General features: G+C 42.0%; 1 protein-coding gene across 1 annotated transcript; it reads right to left on the bottom strand.

Annotated features, from left to right (window-relative positions):
- Positions 1–8,977: 8,977 nt before the first annotated feature.
- IFIT2 (interferon induced protein with tetratricopeptide repeats 2) lies at positions 8,978–15,763 on the bottom strand. The gene is made up of 2 exons (XM_055425128.2): positions 15,588–15,763; positions 8,978–10,562 (listed from the first exon to the last, which is right to left on the bottom strand). Exons 1-2 carry the CDS (start codon positions 15,590–15,592, stop codon positions 9,176–9,178), a joined length of 1,392 nt encoding a protein of 463 aa, XP_055281103.2. The 5' UTR covers positions 15,593–15,763; the 3' UTR covers positions 8,978–9,175.
- Between the last annotated feature and the right edge of the window lie 4,591 nt (positions 15,764–20,354).

The raw sequence follows: 20,354 nt of genomic DNA, 5'->3' as shown, positions 1-20,354 counted from the left end.
TGGTGTTGCAAAGAGTGGGACAGGACTGATTGACTAACACTTTCACTTTTTTTTCAGGAGATTCTTATGTAAGGGTTTCTGGGAGCACATGATGTGAAAGCCTGCTCAAGAAATAATGTTGTAAAAAGTAGCTTAGAAAAGTCATCTTTCTTGTGGGAGACAATTTGCACCTTGATGTGTATGACTCAGGCCCCTCTTTGGTTTGTCTCTCAGTCATGTTCAGCTGTTTGTGACCCCATGAACCATAGTCCACCAGACTCCTCTGTCCGTGAGAATTCTCCAGGCAAGAATACTAGAGTGGGTTGCCATTCCCTTCTCCAGGGGATTTCCCCCATCCCTGGATGGAACCCAGGTCTCTTGCATTGCATGCAAATTCTTTATCATTTGAGCCACCTGAATTTAATTCAGTATGTTATTTACTATCTCTGGGATTATCCATGAATCAAATCACTGAGCCTGAGTTTTTTTGCCCCCATGCTAAATATAAGAAGCCAAGCCCTGGAATAAACCCTAGGCACTTAGGATCTCTGAGATCCAAAGCAGTCATTCAGTTTTCCCAGCTATAACCTGGGAAATAGTAACACATGTAATATTGTTGGGTGAGCTGCCTAGCTGATAAATTTAGGTATTTATGCTTTGAGCTCTGAAAGAGTGATAATACCCTGAGAGATTTTTTTTTTAATAGAATTTCCTATGATGTAAATATCCATGAAAATGGAGGATAGTTCTCAAGGCTGATTTGAAGATCAAGGAATGTCAGTTGCCTAGGAGAAAGACTCCCTCTATTCTGAAGCTACAGAAAGCAGAGGTTCTTGTGTAACAAGACTGGCACTTGTTTGTTTTTCCCCCAACAATGGGAGCATCATAGAATACTTCAAGTTCAGAGATTGTATTATGTCCAGCGAAAGTAATCTGTACCTGGGAAAGTATGTAATTTTTTTTGGTTGTCTTACTTAACAATATGTTACGCTGGTAGTGATAAAATAACATACCTTTATATCTTTTACAATGTCATCCAGGTAAAAGGGGCTCCTGCATTTTGGCCCCATGCTTTAGAGGGCCCCACACACCACAGACACATAAACTGTAAATTTTTATTTATTTCCTTTTTTGACTGCACCACACAACTGGAGTCCTAACCACTGGACCACCAGGGAATTCCCAACAAAAGGTACATTTCAAAAATAACACACGGTGTCTCTGTTACTGAGAATCTGGTGCTAAATCCTGGCATAGCCAGACATGAAACCCTAAACATCCAGCCCAGGGAAAATGTGTCTCTATCTTTTGCCTTCTCTGCTCAGAGAGAAAGGAAGTTGTGTCATGAAGGTTTCTGTGTTATGAGGGTGCTGATTTTAGGGATAGACACTATTTTGAAAGGCAGAAGTGATCAGAAGTGGTTAGATCAGAGAAAAGGCAAATGTATTGAACCGGCCGAAGGCTTCCTGTCATCCCAACTGCAATCTTACAGTATGAAGTTATTTTCCAGAGCAGTTGCACCAGCTGCCCATTTCTTGTTTCTCTTCTTGTTCTTATTCCTGGCTTATGATGTGCTCATGAATAAGCATGGTATTTGCAACAGTTGCATATGGTAGTTAAATAACATTATGCCTGTTAAGAAATTCATAGTGTGCTTAGACTTGTACACTTGTAGATTTAGACTTACACATTGAGTCAGATTTTCTTCTGCTTTTAAACTCTTCCTTTGTTCCAACTTGCTGATGAATGGTTCCTGAGAATGGGTGTTTAAAAATAAAATCAAGTGGGACCAGATTTTCATATCCACACCCTATCTAGAAAATAGAATATACAATTTCTCCAACATGTCTCTTGAGTGCAAAAGTAATGATGGTAGTTAAAATTCAAATAATAAGGGCACAACACAGTGCCAACAAATTTAGAGGTTAAAAATAGAAGGTGTTGAAAGAAAAGCTTGCCTTCTTTATGCACATTTATAACAAGGATGGCTTCCCTAGTGGCTCAGTTGGTAAAAGGATCTGCCTGCAATGCAGGAGACTCGAGTTCAGGCCTTGGTTTGGGAAATTCCCCTGGAGAAGGGAATGGTTACCTACTCCAGTATTCTTGCCTGGAGAATCCCATGGGCAGAGGAACCTGATGGGCTACAGTCCACAGAGTCAGAAAAGAATCCGACACAGCTGAGCGACTAACATTAGCATTAACTAACAACAAGGACACTCATTCTTTTTTTAAACAGTCATATTGAAATATAATTCACATACCATACAATTCACCCATTTTGGAGAAGACTCTTGAGAGTCTCTTGAACTGCAAGGAGATCCAACCAATCCATCCTAAAGGAAATCAGTCCTGAATATTCATTGGAAGGACTGATGCTGAAGCTTAAACTCCAATACTTTGGCCATCTGATGTGAAGAACTGACTTATTTGAAAAGACCCTCATGCTGGGAAAGACTGAAGGCAGGAGAAGAAGGGGACAACAGAGGATGAGGTGGTTGGATGGTATCACCAACTCAATGGACATGAGGTTGTGTAGATTCCGGGAGTTGGCGATGGACAGGGAGGCCTGGTGTACTGCTGTCTTGTGGGGTTGCAGAGTTGGACACAACTGAGAGACTTAACTGAACTTAACTGAAACTATACAATTCAGTATGTCACAGAGCTGTACAACCATCACCATAGTCAATTTTAGAGCATTCTCATTACCCCAGAAAGGAGATTACACTTCCTTGCTATCACCTCCAGTCCTCCTGGGCTTCCCTGATAGCTCAGATGGTAAAGACTCCACCTGCAATGTGGGAGACCTGGGTTCGATCCCCAGGTTGGGAAGATCCCCTGGAGGAGGGCATTCTTGTTTTCTTGCCTGGAGAATTTCCACGGATAGAGAAGACTGGTAGGCTACAGTCCATGGGGTCACAAAGAGTCAGACATGACTGAGTGACAAAGTGCAACAACCAGTCCTCCTAGTCCTCAGTTCAGTTCAGTTCAGTCGCTCAGTCATGTCCGACTCTCCGTGACCCCATGAATCACAGCACGCCAGGCCTCCCTGTCCATCACCAACTCCCGGAGTTCACTCAAACTCATGTCCACAGAGTCGGTGATGCCATCCAGCCATCTCATTCTCGGTCGTCCCCTTCTCCTCCCGCCCCCAACCTTTCCAGTGGGAGTCCTTTCCAGTGAGTCAACTCATCGCATGAGGTGGCCAAAGTATTGCAGTTTCAGCTTTAGCATCAGTCCAGACAACCACTAATCTACTTTCTGTCTCTTATAAATTTGCCAACTCTGGACATTTCATATAAATAGAATCAAACAATATGTGACCTTTTGTGACTGGCTTCCTTCATTTTCAAATTTCATCTATGTTGTAGCATATGCAGTACTTTATTTTTTATTGATGAATAATATTTCACTGTAAAGATATACTTTATTTAATACATCAGTTTATCAGTTGATGGATCCACCTTTTGGCTGTGGTGAATAACAATGATATAAACATTCATGTTCAGGTTTAGGTATGAATGTATATTTTCATTTCTCTTTATATACCTAGGAATAAAATGGCTAGGTCATGTGGTAACTCTATGTTTAACCAACTGAGGGACTACTAAACTGTTTTTCCAAAGGCACTGCGCCATTTTTACTGTGAAGGTTTTAGTCAGTCTCCCTCTTATTAAAAGATGTTTACTCCTTGGAAGGACAGTTATGACCAAACTAGATACCATATTAAAAAGCAGAGACATTACTTTGCCAACCAAAGCCATGTATGGATATGAGAGTTGGACTGTGAAGAAAGCTGATCACTGAAGAATTGATGCTTTTGAACTGTAGTGTTGAAGAAGACTCTTGAGAGTCCCTTGGACTGCAAGGAGATCCAACCAGTCCATTCTAAAGGAGATCAGTCCTGGGTGTTCATTGGAAGGACTGATGCTAAAGCTGAAACTGCAATACTTTGGCCACCTCATGTGACGAGTTGACTCACTAGAAAAGACTCTGATGCTGGGAAAGGTTGGGGGCAGGAGGAGAAGGGGACGACAGAGAATGAGATGGCTGGATGGCATCACCGACTCTGTGGACATGAGTTTGAGTGAACTCCTGGAGTTGGTGATGGACAGGGAGGCCTGGCGTGCTGTGCTTCATGGGGTCGCGGAGAGTCGGACACGACTGAGTGACTGAACTGAACTGAAGAAGGTGTAGACTACCAGCAATGAGGCAGCTGTGCTGTAAATCATAAGGAGAATTTGCAATTAGACAAATCAAGTTACCTCCTTTCCCAAAAGAGATGATGGGAGAAGTGGTGGAGGAAGGGAGAAAACAGGAGCATATGGTCTCTAGTTGGAACCCACATTTTTCAGGTTGGCATCCCAGGTTGACGGTGCATATAGCAGGGACTCTGACACAGTCCTCTTTGTGTTTATCTTCAGGATTCTCACACTTCCACGCTTGCAGTTGCACTGGACACACATTGTGCACAATTGTGCAGGTCAGGGGACATGATGGGGAAAGAAAGAGGAAAGCTCTGTGAAAAGGGGGCTGGGGACAGGCTGATAAATCTTTTGCTGAGAAGTAATTGGCATTACTGAGAACCCAGACCAGGATAAGAGACATTCTCCTCACTCCTTGGTATTGGAAGGGAGAGAGATGCACTGAGAGATGTGGTCAAGAGCCAGGGAATTCAAGAAATTCCAATTAATGTGTTTCTGTTTGTTATTCCTGGATAGGGAGATTTCAGGAAACATGAATTATATACGTAATTTTCTTGATTGTTTTCCAATCATTTCTGTCAGCTTTAAGTCCTCAAATAAATATTAAGTGTAACATGACATATGTCTCTTCTCTACCCTTTCTTCCTTTTTTCTTTTGGGGCTTCTGTTCTAGCAAAGGTTTTGGTGGCATGACCATGGCAAGGATGAGGTTACAGATACCCGGTGTGCCTTCTTTAGCACTATACAGGTGCCAGGGTTCTCTCAAGGTCAGTGTGCCTGCCCATCTTACCTTCCACTAAGAACACTCCCAGTTTTTCTCCCCAGGCACCAGATCTGATAATAAGTTACTCAGGCCAAGTAAGCTAAAACCTTTTGAAATGGATACTTGTCCAGTCAGTAGAATGGAATGAGTTTACCTTTGCAGCTGATGTGAATTGTATTTTCCATCAGAAGCCTCTTGACAAACAAAGATTTCACAGCTTTATGTTTCTTTCTATTCTTTACTTAACAGGAAGAATTCTCCCACATGTATTTAGATTGCCTACGGGATGGGACCTAAAACAGAACTGGAATACCTCCTCATTTCTCCTAATGGACATCAGAAAGGGAGAGAGAAGATGGATGGATGGAAGCACAAGATGTAACAAGATCTGCTTCCGTGGAGGGCAGGGGTAGGGTGTTTATGTACACAAAGGTACCTGCTGATGGTGTCAGGATGTAAGATAAAGCCCTGGACTATAAAAGCTGTAGAAAAAGATGTTTATTCTATTCAGTGAAAAGGTTGTTGAAAGGTTGCTGCTGGGAGCCGTGTGTTACTCTGGGATTCGTGACCTCCAGAGGATTTCGATCTGGTGTCAGAGATGTGGCTTGCTACTTTGTATAGCAAAGTTTTATTAAAATATAAAAGAGATAGGGAAAGCTTCTGACATAGACTTCAGAAGGGGCAAGAAAGAGTGCCCCTTTGCTAGTTTTTAGCAAGGTGTTTTGTCTGTTGCTGCTGCTGCTGCTGCTAAGTCACTTCAGTCATGTCCGACTCTGTGTGACCCCATAGACGGAAGCCCACCAGGCTCCCCCGTCCCTGGGATTCTCCAGGCAAGAACACTAGAGTGGGTTGCCATTTCCTTCTCCAATGTGTGAAAGTGAAAAGTGAAAGTGAAGTCGCTCAGTAGTGTCTGACCCTTAGCGACCCCACGGACTGCAGCCCACCAGGCTCCTCCATCCATGGGATTTTCTAGGCAAGAGTACTGGAGTGGCTTGCCATTGCCTTCTCCGTTATGTCTGTTAGAAAACTATTAATCAGATAAGAGAGACACCTCAAGGCTGAGGGAGTTTCACCAGGCCCCTCTCCCACAATGTGCATTTTGAGATAGGATGGCACAAGGTGTGTATCCCCTGGCCATAAAAAAATTGACAGGAATGCTGGTTTGTTGAGCTATTATCAGCCCAAGGTGTGAGAAGAGAAAAAAAGTTAGTCTTAGGTGGAACCATTTTGAATAAAGGCAAATTCCAAAACAAATACATGGTTTCATTAACATAGTTTAAGAACAACCTGTCCATAAGAGAAACGCATTGGTTAGCTCAAGGTAGAATCAGGTGTTGTCAAAACAGAATTAAAAGAGGGTGTGTGTGTGGGGGTGTGTGTGTGTATGTGTGTGTGTAGAAGAAAAAACCGTCTGCAGCTTGCAGTTTATTTCCTCCTGCCACTTGGGGACCTATGTCCTTCCTGCCTGTTATCCTCTCAATGTTTAGACCAGTTCATGCCCACTGTAACATTGCCTCTCAATGTTTAGACCAGTCTGTGTTAGTTGGAACCAGTTCATGCCCACTGTAACATTGCATTTTTCAGTAGCTGAGTCTGGAAGATTTAAGGTACAGCAAAATTTCAGAAAAACCAGAACACACCTTTATGTTTGATCACATCTAAGTTATTTATTAATTAATGACTTTTCAGGCATCCACGCTATGTATACTGATGATCTCAAGTGCACACTACACTATCTTTAATACAAAAGATATTCACTATACTGTGCATAAAATCTCCAAGACTTATTTATCTACTTGTTGTAAGTTTATACCTTTAAACTATATCTCTCCTATTCTCCCACATCCCTGCCCCTGATAACTACCATCTAAATTTAATTCCTACAGGCAATCATTTTGCAACCCAGAGGGTGATTGATTGATGATCTCCTGACTGTTTTGGTTCACACCAACCTTGATGTCTGTCTCTGGTCATTCAGTATTTACCCAGAAAATCCCAGTTGCCCCAGGCATACCATGACTTTCATGGTTTCCCTGAAGACTCTCAGGATTAAATGAAGTTTTATATCCCCTAATACACAATATTTCTAGTGGGGGAAAACCTCCACTATTCATGACATTTCCCAGAAATGTGCACTAGGTCCTTAATCACCAAATAATTCCCCTGTCCTGCTGCTTTCTTATCATTTTGAATCTGGGCTCATCAAAACAACTGAGTTCATCAAAGAAAGTCTTGTGTTGCAAAGAAATCTTCTCCATATGATTATAATCTACAATGACAAAGCAGCATTCTTCTCTCCTTCCCTTTTGCCTACTCTTTCCCTCTCCCTACTGGTAAGACATCTTTCCATACACATTTTTCCCCCTTTCTTTTTATTCAAACCTCCGTGGGCAAATTTAAGAGTCAGAATTTTTTCTCTTTTTTATTTTTTTAATTATGAAAGATTCTAACAGATCTATAGGAGACTTGGAAAATACAGAACAAGATTACATATAGTTCCACTATATATTACAATTATTTTTCAAGCAGATAAATTAAGATTTTTTTAGTTGGAGTGTCAATATCAAATTCTCAACAATTAAAAGAATGAATATACAGAGAAGTAGAAGCATATACTAGACCTGAAGAGCACTATAAACCAATTCAAGATATTTTAAAGAAAAGCATTATTTTGGTTTCTAGTGTATTGTACAGAATCTACCTTTTTGCCCTCACTTGCTGTGTTGTGGTTCGGAGAAGTTAATGGCAAGCCCCTCCAGTACTCTTGCCTAGGAAATCCCATGGATGGAGGAGCCTGGTAGGCTGCAGTCTGTGGGGTCGCTAAGGGTTGGACACGACTGAGCGACTTCACTTTCACTTTTCACTTTCACACATTGGAGAAGGAAATGGCAACCCACTCCAGTGTTCTTGCCTGGAGAATCCCAGGGACGGGGGAGCCTGGTGGGCTTCCGTCTACGGGGTCACACAGAGTCAGACACGACTGAAGTGACTTAGCAGCAGCAGCTGTGTTGTGGTTACAGGGAGGACAGAGAAGAGGCGATACCTCCCTGCCTGCCTCCTGAAACATTTGTATTGTGGTCACCTGACCCTACTTCTAGCTGTATTCCTTCCAAATTTGACCTGTTCACTGCTTTAAAAAAAAAAAAACAAAAAAACTCTTTGCTCTCTTCCGTTAATGGGATGCTTGAACTCATGTTGTATAGAGTTTGTATAAACAGTCCTAGATTAAGACTTGTCTGGGGAGGCGGGGCAGAAGGCAGAAGGGAGGGAGAGAGGACTCCCGGGCCTCCCTAGGCTTCGATCCCCCAGCCTTTGGATGGACACAGCATGTTAGAGTCTGTGCAGGGTGTTGGGAAGGGGAAATTTCTGCTTACCCTTCAGGATTCTTCTGGCTGATCTAATAATTAAATCGATGCAAGACAAATTAACAGGAGAAAATCTAAGTTAATTTCATACATATGGAGGTCTCCTAGTATACAGCCTAAGAAGTGACTTGAAGCTGGCAGCTTTTATACCTTTTAGACAAAGGAATAATAAATTCATGAGAAACTGGCAAGGCAAAGAAACTTGGACTTGGGTACTAATTAGTGGAGAGTCTAAGCAGAGCTGGTTTATGTATCTTCCCAGCCCTCAATTCCATACCGCCAGTGACAGGGATGTCTCTCTGCTTCCTGGCATAGTGAGGGTACCTTTCTCATGGGAGATTTATTTCCTGCTCTGAGAGGAGGGTCAGAGTGTTCTCCTTGCACTGGCTGTTTTCTCAAGTAATAACTTCAAAATAATCAATATGCCATTTTGGCATATTTGAAGGAAGCCTGCCCTGAACTGTATCACAGGACCAACCTGTACAGGATCTAAAGTGACTCCAAAGACGGAAAAACATTGCTGAAAGGGACCACAGTGTTACAGGTATGAGACATCTGACTACTTTATAGAAACAGAGCCATGGCATCACCCCACAGAGGGAATGCCAACTGTTCCCAAGAGGTCAGTTGGGAAATCGCCCCTTTACTGAACCCCCGGACCTGTCCCCAGTCCAATCCCCCTCCCAGAACTCAATTCAGATGTTAACACTGGCCCAGCAGAGTTCCTCCCTAACCATGATCAAGTACTGTGTGGCTAGGGTCTAAGTCCACGCCTGTGCCGATTGTTAAATATTTTGAATACCAACTTGGTGGAGGGTTTCAGCTCCCTTCTAGCAGTAGCCCTGTGGGTACCATGTTCCAGTTCCTCACTCCTCAGCTAAAGATGCTGAAGGGATGAGGTTTCCAGAGTCCAAACACCTCTCAGACTTTTCCTCTGCTGGCTGCGTGGCTTCATTCAGTTCCTGAAGAAACGCCAAGAGATGCAAAGCCTTAGGATCCGCTGTGTTTTTCGAGAGCTTCATTTTGGCAAGTCTTCGCAGTTTGTTTTTCATTTTTTCTCCCTCCTTTGATCCCTGGTTTATTTTCACACCCTCTATGAAATGGTGGATGGCCTTGTCTTCACGCTTCCTCTGGTACAGCTGAAAGTTGCCATATCGCAGGTGGAGCACTTGTTTGGCTACAGGAGGAAGCTCTTTGCCGAATTCTTTTTGAAAGTAATACTCTGCTTCTTCATACTGACCAACTTGTGCATGGAGGCAGGCGAGATAGGAGGTGATACGGAAGAAATTTCCATTACTCTCTTCAGCTCTCTTTAGATGATCTATAGCATATCTTACTAGTTCCTGTAATTCCTCTCTCTCCCCGCCCGTTTTCTCTACCTCCAGGACCTTGGCCCTATAGTAGCACCCGATATGGCAGTGCAGGTAGATGTTGTGGGGCATGCATTTTAGAGCCTTTCTCAGGAGTTCTATAGCTTGGTCCAAGTCACCTTTTCTTCGATACAGCTTTGCTGCCCCTCGAATCACATCTGTGGCCAATGGGGCTTTTGCCAAAGCTTCTTCAACTAATCTCTCTCCTTCATCTTTTTGATTCATCTTTTGAAGTTTCAGGGCCAGGAGGACTTTGACATACTGGTTGTCAGGATTCAGCCGAATGGCTTGCCTCAGAGGGTTAACGGGATTCTGAGATGGTGGCTGGTTATCCAGCCGGTAGCTCGCGATGGCCAGTCCAGAGGTGAACTCTGGGTTCTTGGGGTCCTTCTCCAGAGCCTTCTCAAAACACACCTTGGCCCTTTCGTTTTGGTTTCCGCCACACTTTAACCGTGTCCACCCTTCCTCACAGTCCAGCTCAGGACTCTCAATTCTGTAGGGGCTGGAAAACTTCTGGCAGACTTGTTTCACTCTGTCTACATAAAGCTGCGCTTCTGTGAATCTTCCCAGGTGATAGTAGACCCAGGCGTAGTTTCCCCAGGTTACCAGGCTTCTGACCTCTGCCTGGTCAGCGTGATCTCTCCGGATGCACTCTTCGGCTTGCCGTAAGCATCCAAGGGCTGCCTCGTGCTGGCCTCTGTGGTGTTTTATGTAGGCCTGTATGTTGCACATAGTGGCTTTGAATTCGCTGTTCTGAAACTCAGTCTGGTTACACACTCTGTCTTCAAAATCATCCAAAGAATGTTCTCCCTCTACCAAGTTCCAGGTGAAATGGCTCTTGAGCTGCTGTAGACTATGCTCCAAGGAATTCTTTGTGGTCTCACTGTGAAGGAAAAACAGAAATGAACACTCTAAGACATAGCACAGATTCACCCACGAGAAAAGGGAAGCATGACAAATAGGATTTTCCTTCTCCTTAACAGTGTTAACTCCAATAAAAAATAAAGAGTATCCTTTCCTTGGACTTCACTGGTGGTCCAGTGGTAAGGCTCCACACTTCTACTGCAGGGGGCATCTTCAGCCTGATCCCTGGTCAGGGAACTAATCCCATGTTGTAAGTAGCACAGCCAAAAGAGAAAAAAAAAAAAAGAACATCCTTTACTTTTTTAATTTTTTTTCAGTCTTGGTATATGTGTTAAATACACAGGGAAGCAGAAATGGGGTGATCACAGGCAGCAGAAAAATTAGGAAGGGACTTCCCTGGTGGTCCAGTGGTTAAGAATCTGCCTTCCAATGCAGGGGACACAGGTTTGATCGCTAGACAGGGAACTAAGACTCAGAGCCCTCATGTCACAATTAGAGAGAAGCCTGCATGCTGCAACATGACAGCCCTCCCAACAGTCAACAGTAAAATAAATAAATATTTTAAGAAAAGAATTAGGGAGAGGGCAGTGGGCAGCAATCTGAGCCTGAGGATAGTCTTTCCTGAATAAGGGAATTTTTGTTAGGAATGCTGGCTCTTGGCTTTCTGCGAGGGTCTCTACGTGCATGTGTGCATGCTAAGTCACTTTGACTCTTTGTGACCCTATGGACTGTAACTCACCAGACTTCTCTGTCCATGGGATTCTCCAGGCAAGAAACTGGAGTGGGTTGCCATGCCCTCCTCCAGGGGACCTTCCCCACCCAGGAATTGAACCTGTGTCTCTTACATCTCTTGCACTGGCAGGCAGGTTCTTTACCACTAGTGACATCTGGGAAGCCCAAGGGTCTCTACAGGAGCAGCCAAATCTTGGTAACTGATTTTAGGTTCGATTTTATGTAGTTTTAAAGAAGTAATGGTCAAAATAGAAAACCGGAAAAAAGAGAATATAGACTGTCAAAATAATAAAAGAACCAAACAAAATCGATTTGATAAAAGCTCCAAAAGTTTGGCTAGACAAAAGAAAATCAGTTAAGGATTTGTGACAAGCTCATGTAATTAGACAGGAAACACAAAGTAATAAAAATTTAAAAAGACAAAGTAGGGAGAACTAAAGAATTTAAAACATCAAAGAGAAAATAGAGTTGAAGTTTAGAAGCACAATAAGGTTGTCCTTATTAAAACAATAAAAAAGTATAAAATTATACAGTTGAAATTTCAAAATACAAAAGTAAATGCTAGTTAAGAAGGAAATACAGAAGCGAAGAGCCATTCAACGTGTTATTTCTTTGGCAATTCCTTTTCTTAACACGTTTCACTGATTTGACCTATTAATAATTTTGTATTTGTTTTAATTTTCCTTTGAAATTTAACTTTGACCCTCCTATGGTTTGCTTTTGAAGGAGTTTAGAACAAGTCTTCCCAATTTGTGCCATTTTGGCAAGTGGACTGTTTTGAGTGGAAAGCAATCAAGACCCAGTAGATTCAGTGCAGGAGACACAAGAGACACAGGTTTGATCCCCGGGTCAGGAAGATCCCCTAAATGAGAGCATGGGAACCCACTCCGATATTCTTGCTTGGAGAATCCCATCATGGACAGAGGAGCCTGGTGGGTTACAGTCCATGGGGTCACAAAGAGTCAGACACTACTGAAGCAACTATGCACGGGCGCACACTTTCATAAAAGAGAGCAAGCAGGGGGCTACAGAAGGAGTGTCATGGGCAGCTAACATCTTTCATTATGGGAAATGCTCTTTCTCTTTGAGGGTGCCTTTGCAACTCTTCTGGAAAGATTTTATTCCTTTGTGTTAGTCCACTAAATAAACAACAAGTAAATAAATAAGCAAAAACGAACCAATAGAAACAGCAGTCAAATAAAATTCCTATCTTGAATACATTTGGAAAAGAGTAGGTTAAAAATCATTCATTACCTAAAATTGTTTTCAATGTTGTCTATGTATTAGGGTCCCTGAAATGTTGTTTATTCTCACTTAAAATATTTTTTCATGATATACATTAATCAGTTCTCTTATCAGAAGCTGATATTCAATATATTATGGATTCTGACATAGACAACCAATAGAAATCTGGGAAGGATCACTTCTGAAATAACCGTCTAAATGGAAGATTTTATTCCTTCATTTTTTCCTACTCTCTATCTTTCACTTTTTATACCTCCCCTCAACTTGATTAGACCAGGGCTGGGTACCCAGATTCAAGTGGAAGCTGGAAGTGGAACTGAGAGGGAGTCAGTGAGTCTTCATGAGTCTTCATATGTTAAGAAGAGTGCTGTGCATGCTGGGGTTTGATGGTGGACATGTTCTATACGACTTGCTGCAGAGAGAATGACCCAGATACACATGTAGAAGACTCAGTGACTGGGTCCCCCAAGCTCACCAGTGTCCTGTTCTAGTCCTCCTGAGGTCATTAGTGTCCTGTGCATGGGTTCTGTGGGCCATTCTAGGAACTTTAAATCAGTTCCTGCTCATTTCTGTTACTTGTAACAAATGGAGCTATAATTATCCAAGTAGAATAAACAAAAAATAGGAGGGAAAATGGGTAGGAGTTACTGCTTAGGGAAAAACTCTTGTCTTTTCAAAGCCTTCTGTCCATGGGATTCTCCAGGCAAGAATACTGGAGTAGGTTGCCGTGCCCTCCTCCAGGGTATCCTCTCCAGCCAGGGATCAGGAAGATCTTAATGAAGATCAAGGTTGTCTGAGGCTCTTGATGTAACACAGGAGACAGCCTCACTTGCTATCTGACCTTGTAATGACACCAGCCTCTCCTTGAAAACTTTATGTCCAATCTGGTCTCTCTTCCTTCTTAGTGAGGTTATGGGAAGATTCTCTTACTTAGCACATGGGTTCTTTAGCTCCTTTCTCATTGTGTACAAGGAGCAGAGAGAGTGAATACAGTTGAGATTATCTCTCACATACAATACATATAGTCAACTCTACATTTGCAAGATAAATACATTTAATATATACATGTATTTAACATATACATGAATGTTAAATTCTTTTGAATTGTCATTCAAAAGGCATCCAATTTTATTGTGTGGTTTTGAGTTTTTATTTCTATTGGTAAATCAGAAGCTGGTCCCAGATCCTTGCGAACTGAACTCAGACTTGTGAGATTTATGTCCCTGATGCCCCTAGAAATTCCAAGTATTTACACAGCAAACAATTTCTCCCCTTGCTTCTTGTCTGGATGAAAGCCACAGTCCCACTGTCTGCCAGGCTCAGAGCCAGTGCTGCCTCCACACTGTCTTAGAGCAGTACCAACACCACCGGGGTGGGGTTGTGGGTGGGGGAGCCTATTAGAAATGCACAGGCTTGGATCCCAAGCCAGACCTAAAAAATCAGAGTCTTGGGGTTTGGGGAGGTTAGTATTTGAGCTCAAGTGGCAATGGCAAGCCATTCCAGTACTCTTGCCTGGAAAATCCCATGGATGGAGGAGCCTGGTAGGCTGCAGTCCGTGGGGTCGCTAAGGGTCGGACACGACTGAGCGACTTCACTTTCACTTTTCACTTTCACACATTGGAGAAGGAAACGGAAACCCACTCCAGTGTTCTTGCCTGGAGAATCCCAGGGACGGGGGAGCCTAGTGGGCTTCCGTCTATGGGGTCACACAGAGTCGGACATGACTGAAGTGACTTAGCAGCAGCAGCATCAGTCTTTAACAAGGTTTCTGTGAATCTTACACAGGCTCAAGTATGAGAAACATTCTCTTAGACCACAGGAGCAATGGCCAATGACAATCCCTATAGTTAAAGAATCAAAGGAAATGAGAAGATGAACTGATGGGTCAGTTTTATTATGGGAAAGATTCTAAGAGAAGGACATGCTAAAATTCTAAGAAACAGGAAGAAGGTTTCTAAAGATTCTGAATTACTATAGAAACAGACATCTGGAAGTATCTCAAATTATTATTTTCTTCCTATCAGGCAGAGGTGCAAACTAGCAGAAAAAATATATTATATTTCTTCTAGGAAGTAAGTACCAGGGCTGGTATCCCTAGATTCTGGAGCTCCTAGGACTGAGGCTTAGCTATCCAGTCTGACTTCTTGACCCTTAAACTGGAGAAAATAGAATAGAAAGCTTTCTTCCTACTCATTGTGTGAACGCTTCCTCCCCAGGGAAATCTAATGTTTCTGGGATATGAGAAGATTTTAGAGGTGGGGACTGTTTTCTCCAAGCAGTTCATCTCCAATTCTTATGTCAGGTAGGAGGATGCTAGCCAGTCAGTAGAATTTTGGGGTGAAAATATTTGTTATTTTGCCAGCCTTAATGCAAATCTGAGATGCATGAACACATTAAAAATCTTCCACCTTAGCATGAAGTGAGGTTGCTACCCTGAGTACATTTTTAACAATATCTGCTAAAAAGAGACATGTCTCACTGTGGTTATATATATCTATTTTCTTTTCCCTTATATTTCTTCTGATTTTTGCTTCATGTATCTTTGTTTCTTTGTTGTTAGGTATCTAATGGTTTATGATTATCTATCTTCTTTGTGAATTGTACCTTTTATCATTAAAAATATTTTTGTTTCATTTAAAATAAATGAAAAGTATTTAGATCATAAAAAAACAATCGTATTAAAAGCCCCTCACTGATTCCTTTGGATAAGAAACACAGGGCAGTCTACAGGAGCAATTTCTTTAGATCCCTCTTTAAGTGAGGCACCTGCCTGCTTTAATCTCTCTCCTCCTGTCCCTTCTTTTCTGCTTCACTGTTCACCAGCCTCAATTCTCAGCTTCCCGGTGAGAGATCCCTGTAGGAAACTTGACAGTGTGAAGCAGAAATAGGAGTAAACAAGCCAACATCCTAAAGACCTGCAGAAGATAGATGAGTCGTAAGGCTATAATCAAACACTAAAGCAAAACAACCTAGAAACTTGCCTTTTAGGAGCATGGCTATTGACAGTTCAGTTTCCACAACAAGAAGGACTAGGCATTTTCAACACAGTCAGAGGAGAGTCTTTTACCTCATGATTGCCGTGCACTTCTCAGCTGTTCTGAAAGACTGCAGTTCGGGCTATTGCGCTCTTCAGAAATCTTCCTCCTCTGCTTCAGTGGAATGTTAAGAGACCTATATATGAATGCATCACCAGATTCCTTTGCCTAAATAGACTTTAGGAAAGAGAAAATGAAACTGGAAACTGAAATTGGCAGGACTCTAAGAGGAAGTGAATCTTGAGTGCTAAGTGAGAGCCAAACTTACAGGGTGCCTTCCTCCCCCTCCCCCTACAGTTAGTCAGAAGTTCTTTGTGAATTGTTTTGATGTCCTAACATCAGCTGCCATCAACCGAGCCCAGCTCCGGGAAGGATACATTTACCAAGCACTCTGCCTCATTACTGGAATGTTAACCCATCTTCACTCTGTCCACTATTAACAGCAAGATGACCTGCTGGCCCCTGTGCATGCTGGGTGTATGCTAAGTCGTTTCAGCTGACTCTTTGCAACCCCATGTAGCCCTCCAGGCTCCTCTGTCTGTGGGGATTCTTCAGGCAGGAATACTGGAGTGGGTTGCCATGCCCTCCTCCAGGGGATCTTCCCGACCCAGGGACCAAACCCCCGTCTCTTATGTTTCCTGCATTGGCAGGAGGGTTCTTTACCGCTAGTGCCACTTGGGAAGTCCCGCTGGCCCCTGTGATGAACAGTTATGTAACTTCTACAGGTCTGGGGGGTTTCTTCTATTTTACTCAGTACTGAATCTCCAGTTCCTGCAGTCATACCTGGCACATGGTAGGCATTCAAAAAGTAGTAGCTGAATGAATGAATATGTGATTGGAACTGTGGGCTCTGATGTCAGTCTATCTGCATTGAAAACCAGGCTCCATTTTTATGTGGTGACACTAGAAATTACTGAATGTCTCTGTGCTTTAGTTTCTTCTCCTGTGAAATGAAGATATTACCACTACCTTGTGGTGTTTGTTGTGGGGATCAAATGGCTTAATATATTAGAATAATGCCTGGAACATAATAAGTGAGTGTCAGTTTTTATTATAATTAATAACTACAATCATTAACCAAAGAGACCAGCAAGGAAACTTCTGATGTTTACCTTTTCCAGAGCCTCAGTTTGGCATTCCACCATCCATCATGGAATGAATCATTAACCAAAGAAAAACAATTCCTAGCATCTCTACACGTTCTTGGCTTTCCTGAGCTCCACATTTTGAATCCCTGTGGGTCATCTTAGAATTTAGCATCTGCACACTACAATTTGCAACCAGAGTGGTTTGTTATAACAGAGGAAATGTGCTTTATCCTTATACATATCCCTAATCATAAAGGAATTACAATGTACATAGACCCAAGAGGGAAAATGTAACCACGCCAACTATCTTTGAGGTCAGGAAATTACACAGAGAACAGGTGAAACATTCCCAGTAAAACCGAGGTTGCTGAGGCAGGTTATTCAGTTTGGGGGAAAGCATTATTTATGGTGGATTTTTCTACCTAGGGCAAGGTAGAAGCAGAAGCTATGGTTCTTGGAAATTCCCTGCCATTTCATTAGGATTACAGCTAAGCTGGTAACCCTTACTTGTAGGTCTCACTCAAGAGTGATAAGTTCTAGTTCTATGTACAAGTTCTATGGTGTATTTATAGAAATGCAAGTCATGTACAAGAAATGCTGATTAGAGAACTAGAACACTGTGGCTTTTGTTTTGGTTTTTGGAATTTGCATTCAAGAAAACTATAGGATAGAAATGTGTAAGTCTTGTTAATAAAGGTCCTGGTTGGGGAGAGGCACAGAGAAAGAACATGTTCACTGTGTTTCAAAGTGTATAGAGGTGCTGGTTTATTCTTTAGAAATCTGTGTGGCCAGTGCCTGTGTATAATGCTTTCACAATAGGAATGCATCAGCTGATCTGGCAGCTGGGTTAATTTGAGAATTCACTGTGTGATTGCAAAACAGAAACTGAAGAAAATCAGTTCACCTCTAGCAGTATTTCTGTTTTGAAAAAAGTGAGACAGTGAGAGTTCTGGTTACTCAGCTCATTACCAATATTTATGGTTCTGTGTCCTAAAATATAGGCCTAGGGCTGCCTCTGTCTCAGTCTAGACTAAGGGAGAGTCCTGATTTGCTGTTCCCAAGAATGAGGAAAGCCACCTTCAAGGGCTGCATCAGCTACAAAGTGGTGTAATGCCTTAGTTTGAACACTGTCATCAACCACCAGCCGTATCAGCATCACCTGGGGCCCTGCTAGAAATGCGAATTCTCAGGCTCCAGTCCAGACCAAATGAATCAGAAATTCTCAGGTGGAATTCATGGGCCAGCAGTTTGGGGACCAATTAGATGTAAGGGAAGGCTGGAAAATGTAGTTTCAAAATGGGGACCGCTTTTACCAATGACAGCTTCATACTGTGCAAGTGGGAACACTAATTTGGGTGGACCATGAGTATGTTGCTCTGGTCCTAAATATCCACGATGTATCCTTCTTTCCAAACATACTCAGACCTTCCTAAGGGAGTCAGCCCTTGGGAATCAAGGCAGTCATTGCACCCAACTCATGATCAGGGATCTGTGGGTGATTTCCTGACCTCGCCAATGATCTGGGCATGACTCTTTTCAGTCTGATGATTAAAAAACCTAAAAGACTAGATAAGATTAGATAACTCATGTGTACCACATGCAATGGTGGGGCATGATAACTGTAATAAATATTCTCAGTTGAAAAAAGGAACATGGAGAAATCTCAGAAGGTGGAAGTCTGTAGCAATGATGACATTCTGATGGGGAGGCATTCTGAAGATCCTCTATCCTGGCAATGGTGGAAGTTTCTTAGTTAGATCCTGATTCTGCTCTCTGATGGGAACAATTTTGCCATTGTTCTCTATATCCCTGACTCCAACCTCTGGGAGTTCATTCATTTTCTCTGTTATTCTCACCTTTCCTACCTGACCTAGGGGTTCTATTTTCACTTTGTTGGTTCCAGAGACTCATATACTCACAAAAAACTTTTGTTGGTAGCATTTCTAAGGAGAACATTTATTCAAAATATTAATACTCTCAAAGAGTGCTCAGATATTTGTCAATGTTTAGTTCTGAGCATAAAGAGAGTTTGAAAAATACATAATCTCATGGAAGCATTGGTAGGTAAAAGAGAGATGAAAAAGACCACTTAAAGGTACAAGAGGCAGTGAGAGTAGTCAGAGGAAACGTGTGGATTGAGTGTTCTCTGCGTGGATATGAATTCTGGAAGAAAGTTTTTAAAATTAGTGGGAGGAACAGTTTCACCTCTCTCGTCAGCTGCCTCCCCCAGTCTGGGCAAAGCTTCAAGGGCATTTCACAGATGCCAGCCCATCTGTGCACCTGCTTTTAGACTCCTTTTGTGCTTACTACAGCACTGTAGGCAGAGACCCCCAAGAGTCATGTGAGGCCCAAGCAATACCTGCTAAAATTGCCCCTCAAAGTCAAGGAAGGTAAGTATCACTATGAAATAAAAAGCCTGGTTCCTGCCTTTCTAGAGTTTACAATCTGATTGCAAGATTTAACTTTCGCACATCTGATGACAGAGAGGTGAGCCCTTCAAAACCGAAAAGCACAATTGATGGACGAAGCTAATATTGGGAAATAACATTAGCATTCTGTACACACTTTTCTGCACTTTGACTTTCTTATTTTTTAAATATAACTTAGCTATAATGTTCTGTATTATTACATGTAGAACTCTTTTCTTAAAAATATGGACATGCTGTTTCATGTTATGAAGTGTTAATATTGAATAAGTAGGGCCCCTAATGATGGATGTTCGAGTTGTTTTCAGTCCTTTGTTATTATAAACAAAGCTTCATGAACATCCATGTACACATCTTTGCACACATATGCAAATACAGAGTAAATTAATGAGTGAAATTGCTGGGGAAAGATCCACAAACACTTAATAACCATCAACAAATTCCCTCCACCTATACAATTTCCAGTCTCAGTGGCAGTGCATGATATAGCCTGTATCCAAGTCCTTTTTAGTATACACTTAGGAAAGGCGTTTTCTTTGTTGACCTGAGACAGTCTCCTTGTAGTGTTGGTGTACTTTGCTCTTAAAAAAAGTGACACTGATATCATTTTACATGTTTACAAACTTTCTTCATTTCCTGTCTGTTCCTGACCTTTGTCCATTTTCCCACTGAGTTTCTTTTTCCTTATCGATTAACAGAAACTATTTCAGCATTAAGGAAATTAGTCCTTTACCTATCAATGTGTTGAGATAGTATTTTTGTTTGTCATTTATCTTTTGACTTTCTGAAGGTATCTCTTCTATGAAATATGTTTTTCATATATATGTATTAATATTTTATGCCCTGTAGAGTTTTTTTCAAACTTATACCTTCTAGACCCCATGATTACAAATGTCTCAAGCACTTTGGTAGTAATTTTATGATTTTTAAACATTTAAAACTTTGATGTACATGGAATTTATTTTGGAGTTTAAAGAGTGAGGAAAGAGAACCAGCCTGGAGTGACATTCTAGTCACTCATTCAATCAGCGAATGTTGAGTGTATGCTGTGTGTCAGGCCATGTGCAAGTCACTGGGTGAGTGAGAGCTGGCAAATTCAGATGACACAACTGACAATAAGCCGGGATCATATAGTCCCAAAGCAAGTCCTTTCCCTCAAAGCAGCATTTGTTCAAAATATCTGTGAAAGTGAAAGTGTTAGTTGCTCAGTCATGTCCGACTCTCTGCACCCATGTGAACTGTAGCCAGCCAGGCTCCTCTGTTCATGGAATTCTCCAGGGAAGAG

This window comes from Moschus berezovskii, chromosome 12 (assembly GCF_049115385.1).
Source record: "Moschus berezovskii isolate FMDL1 chromosome 12, NW_MosBer_1.0, whole genome shotgun sequence".
NCBI classification, from domain to species: Eukaryota; Metazoa; Chordata; class Mammalia; order Artiodactyla; family Moschidae; genus Moschus; species Moschus berezovskii.
This window is presented reverse-complemented; position numbering and strand designations above follow the sequence as displayed.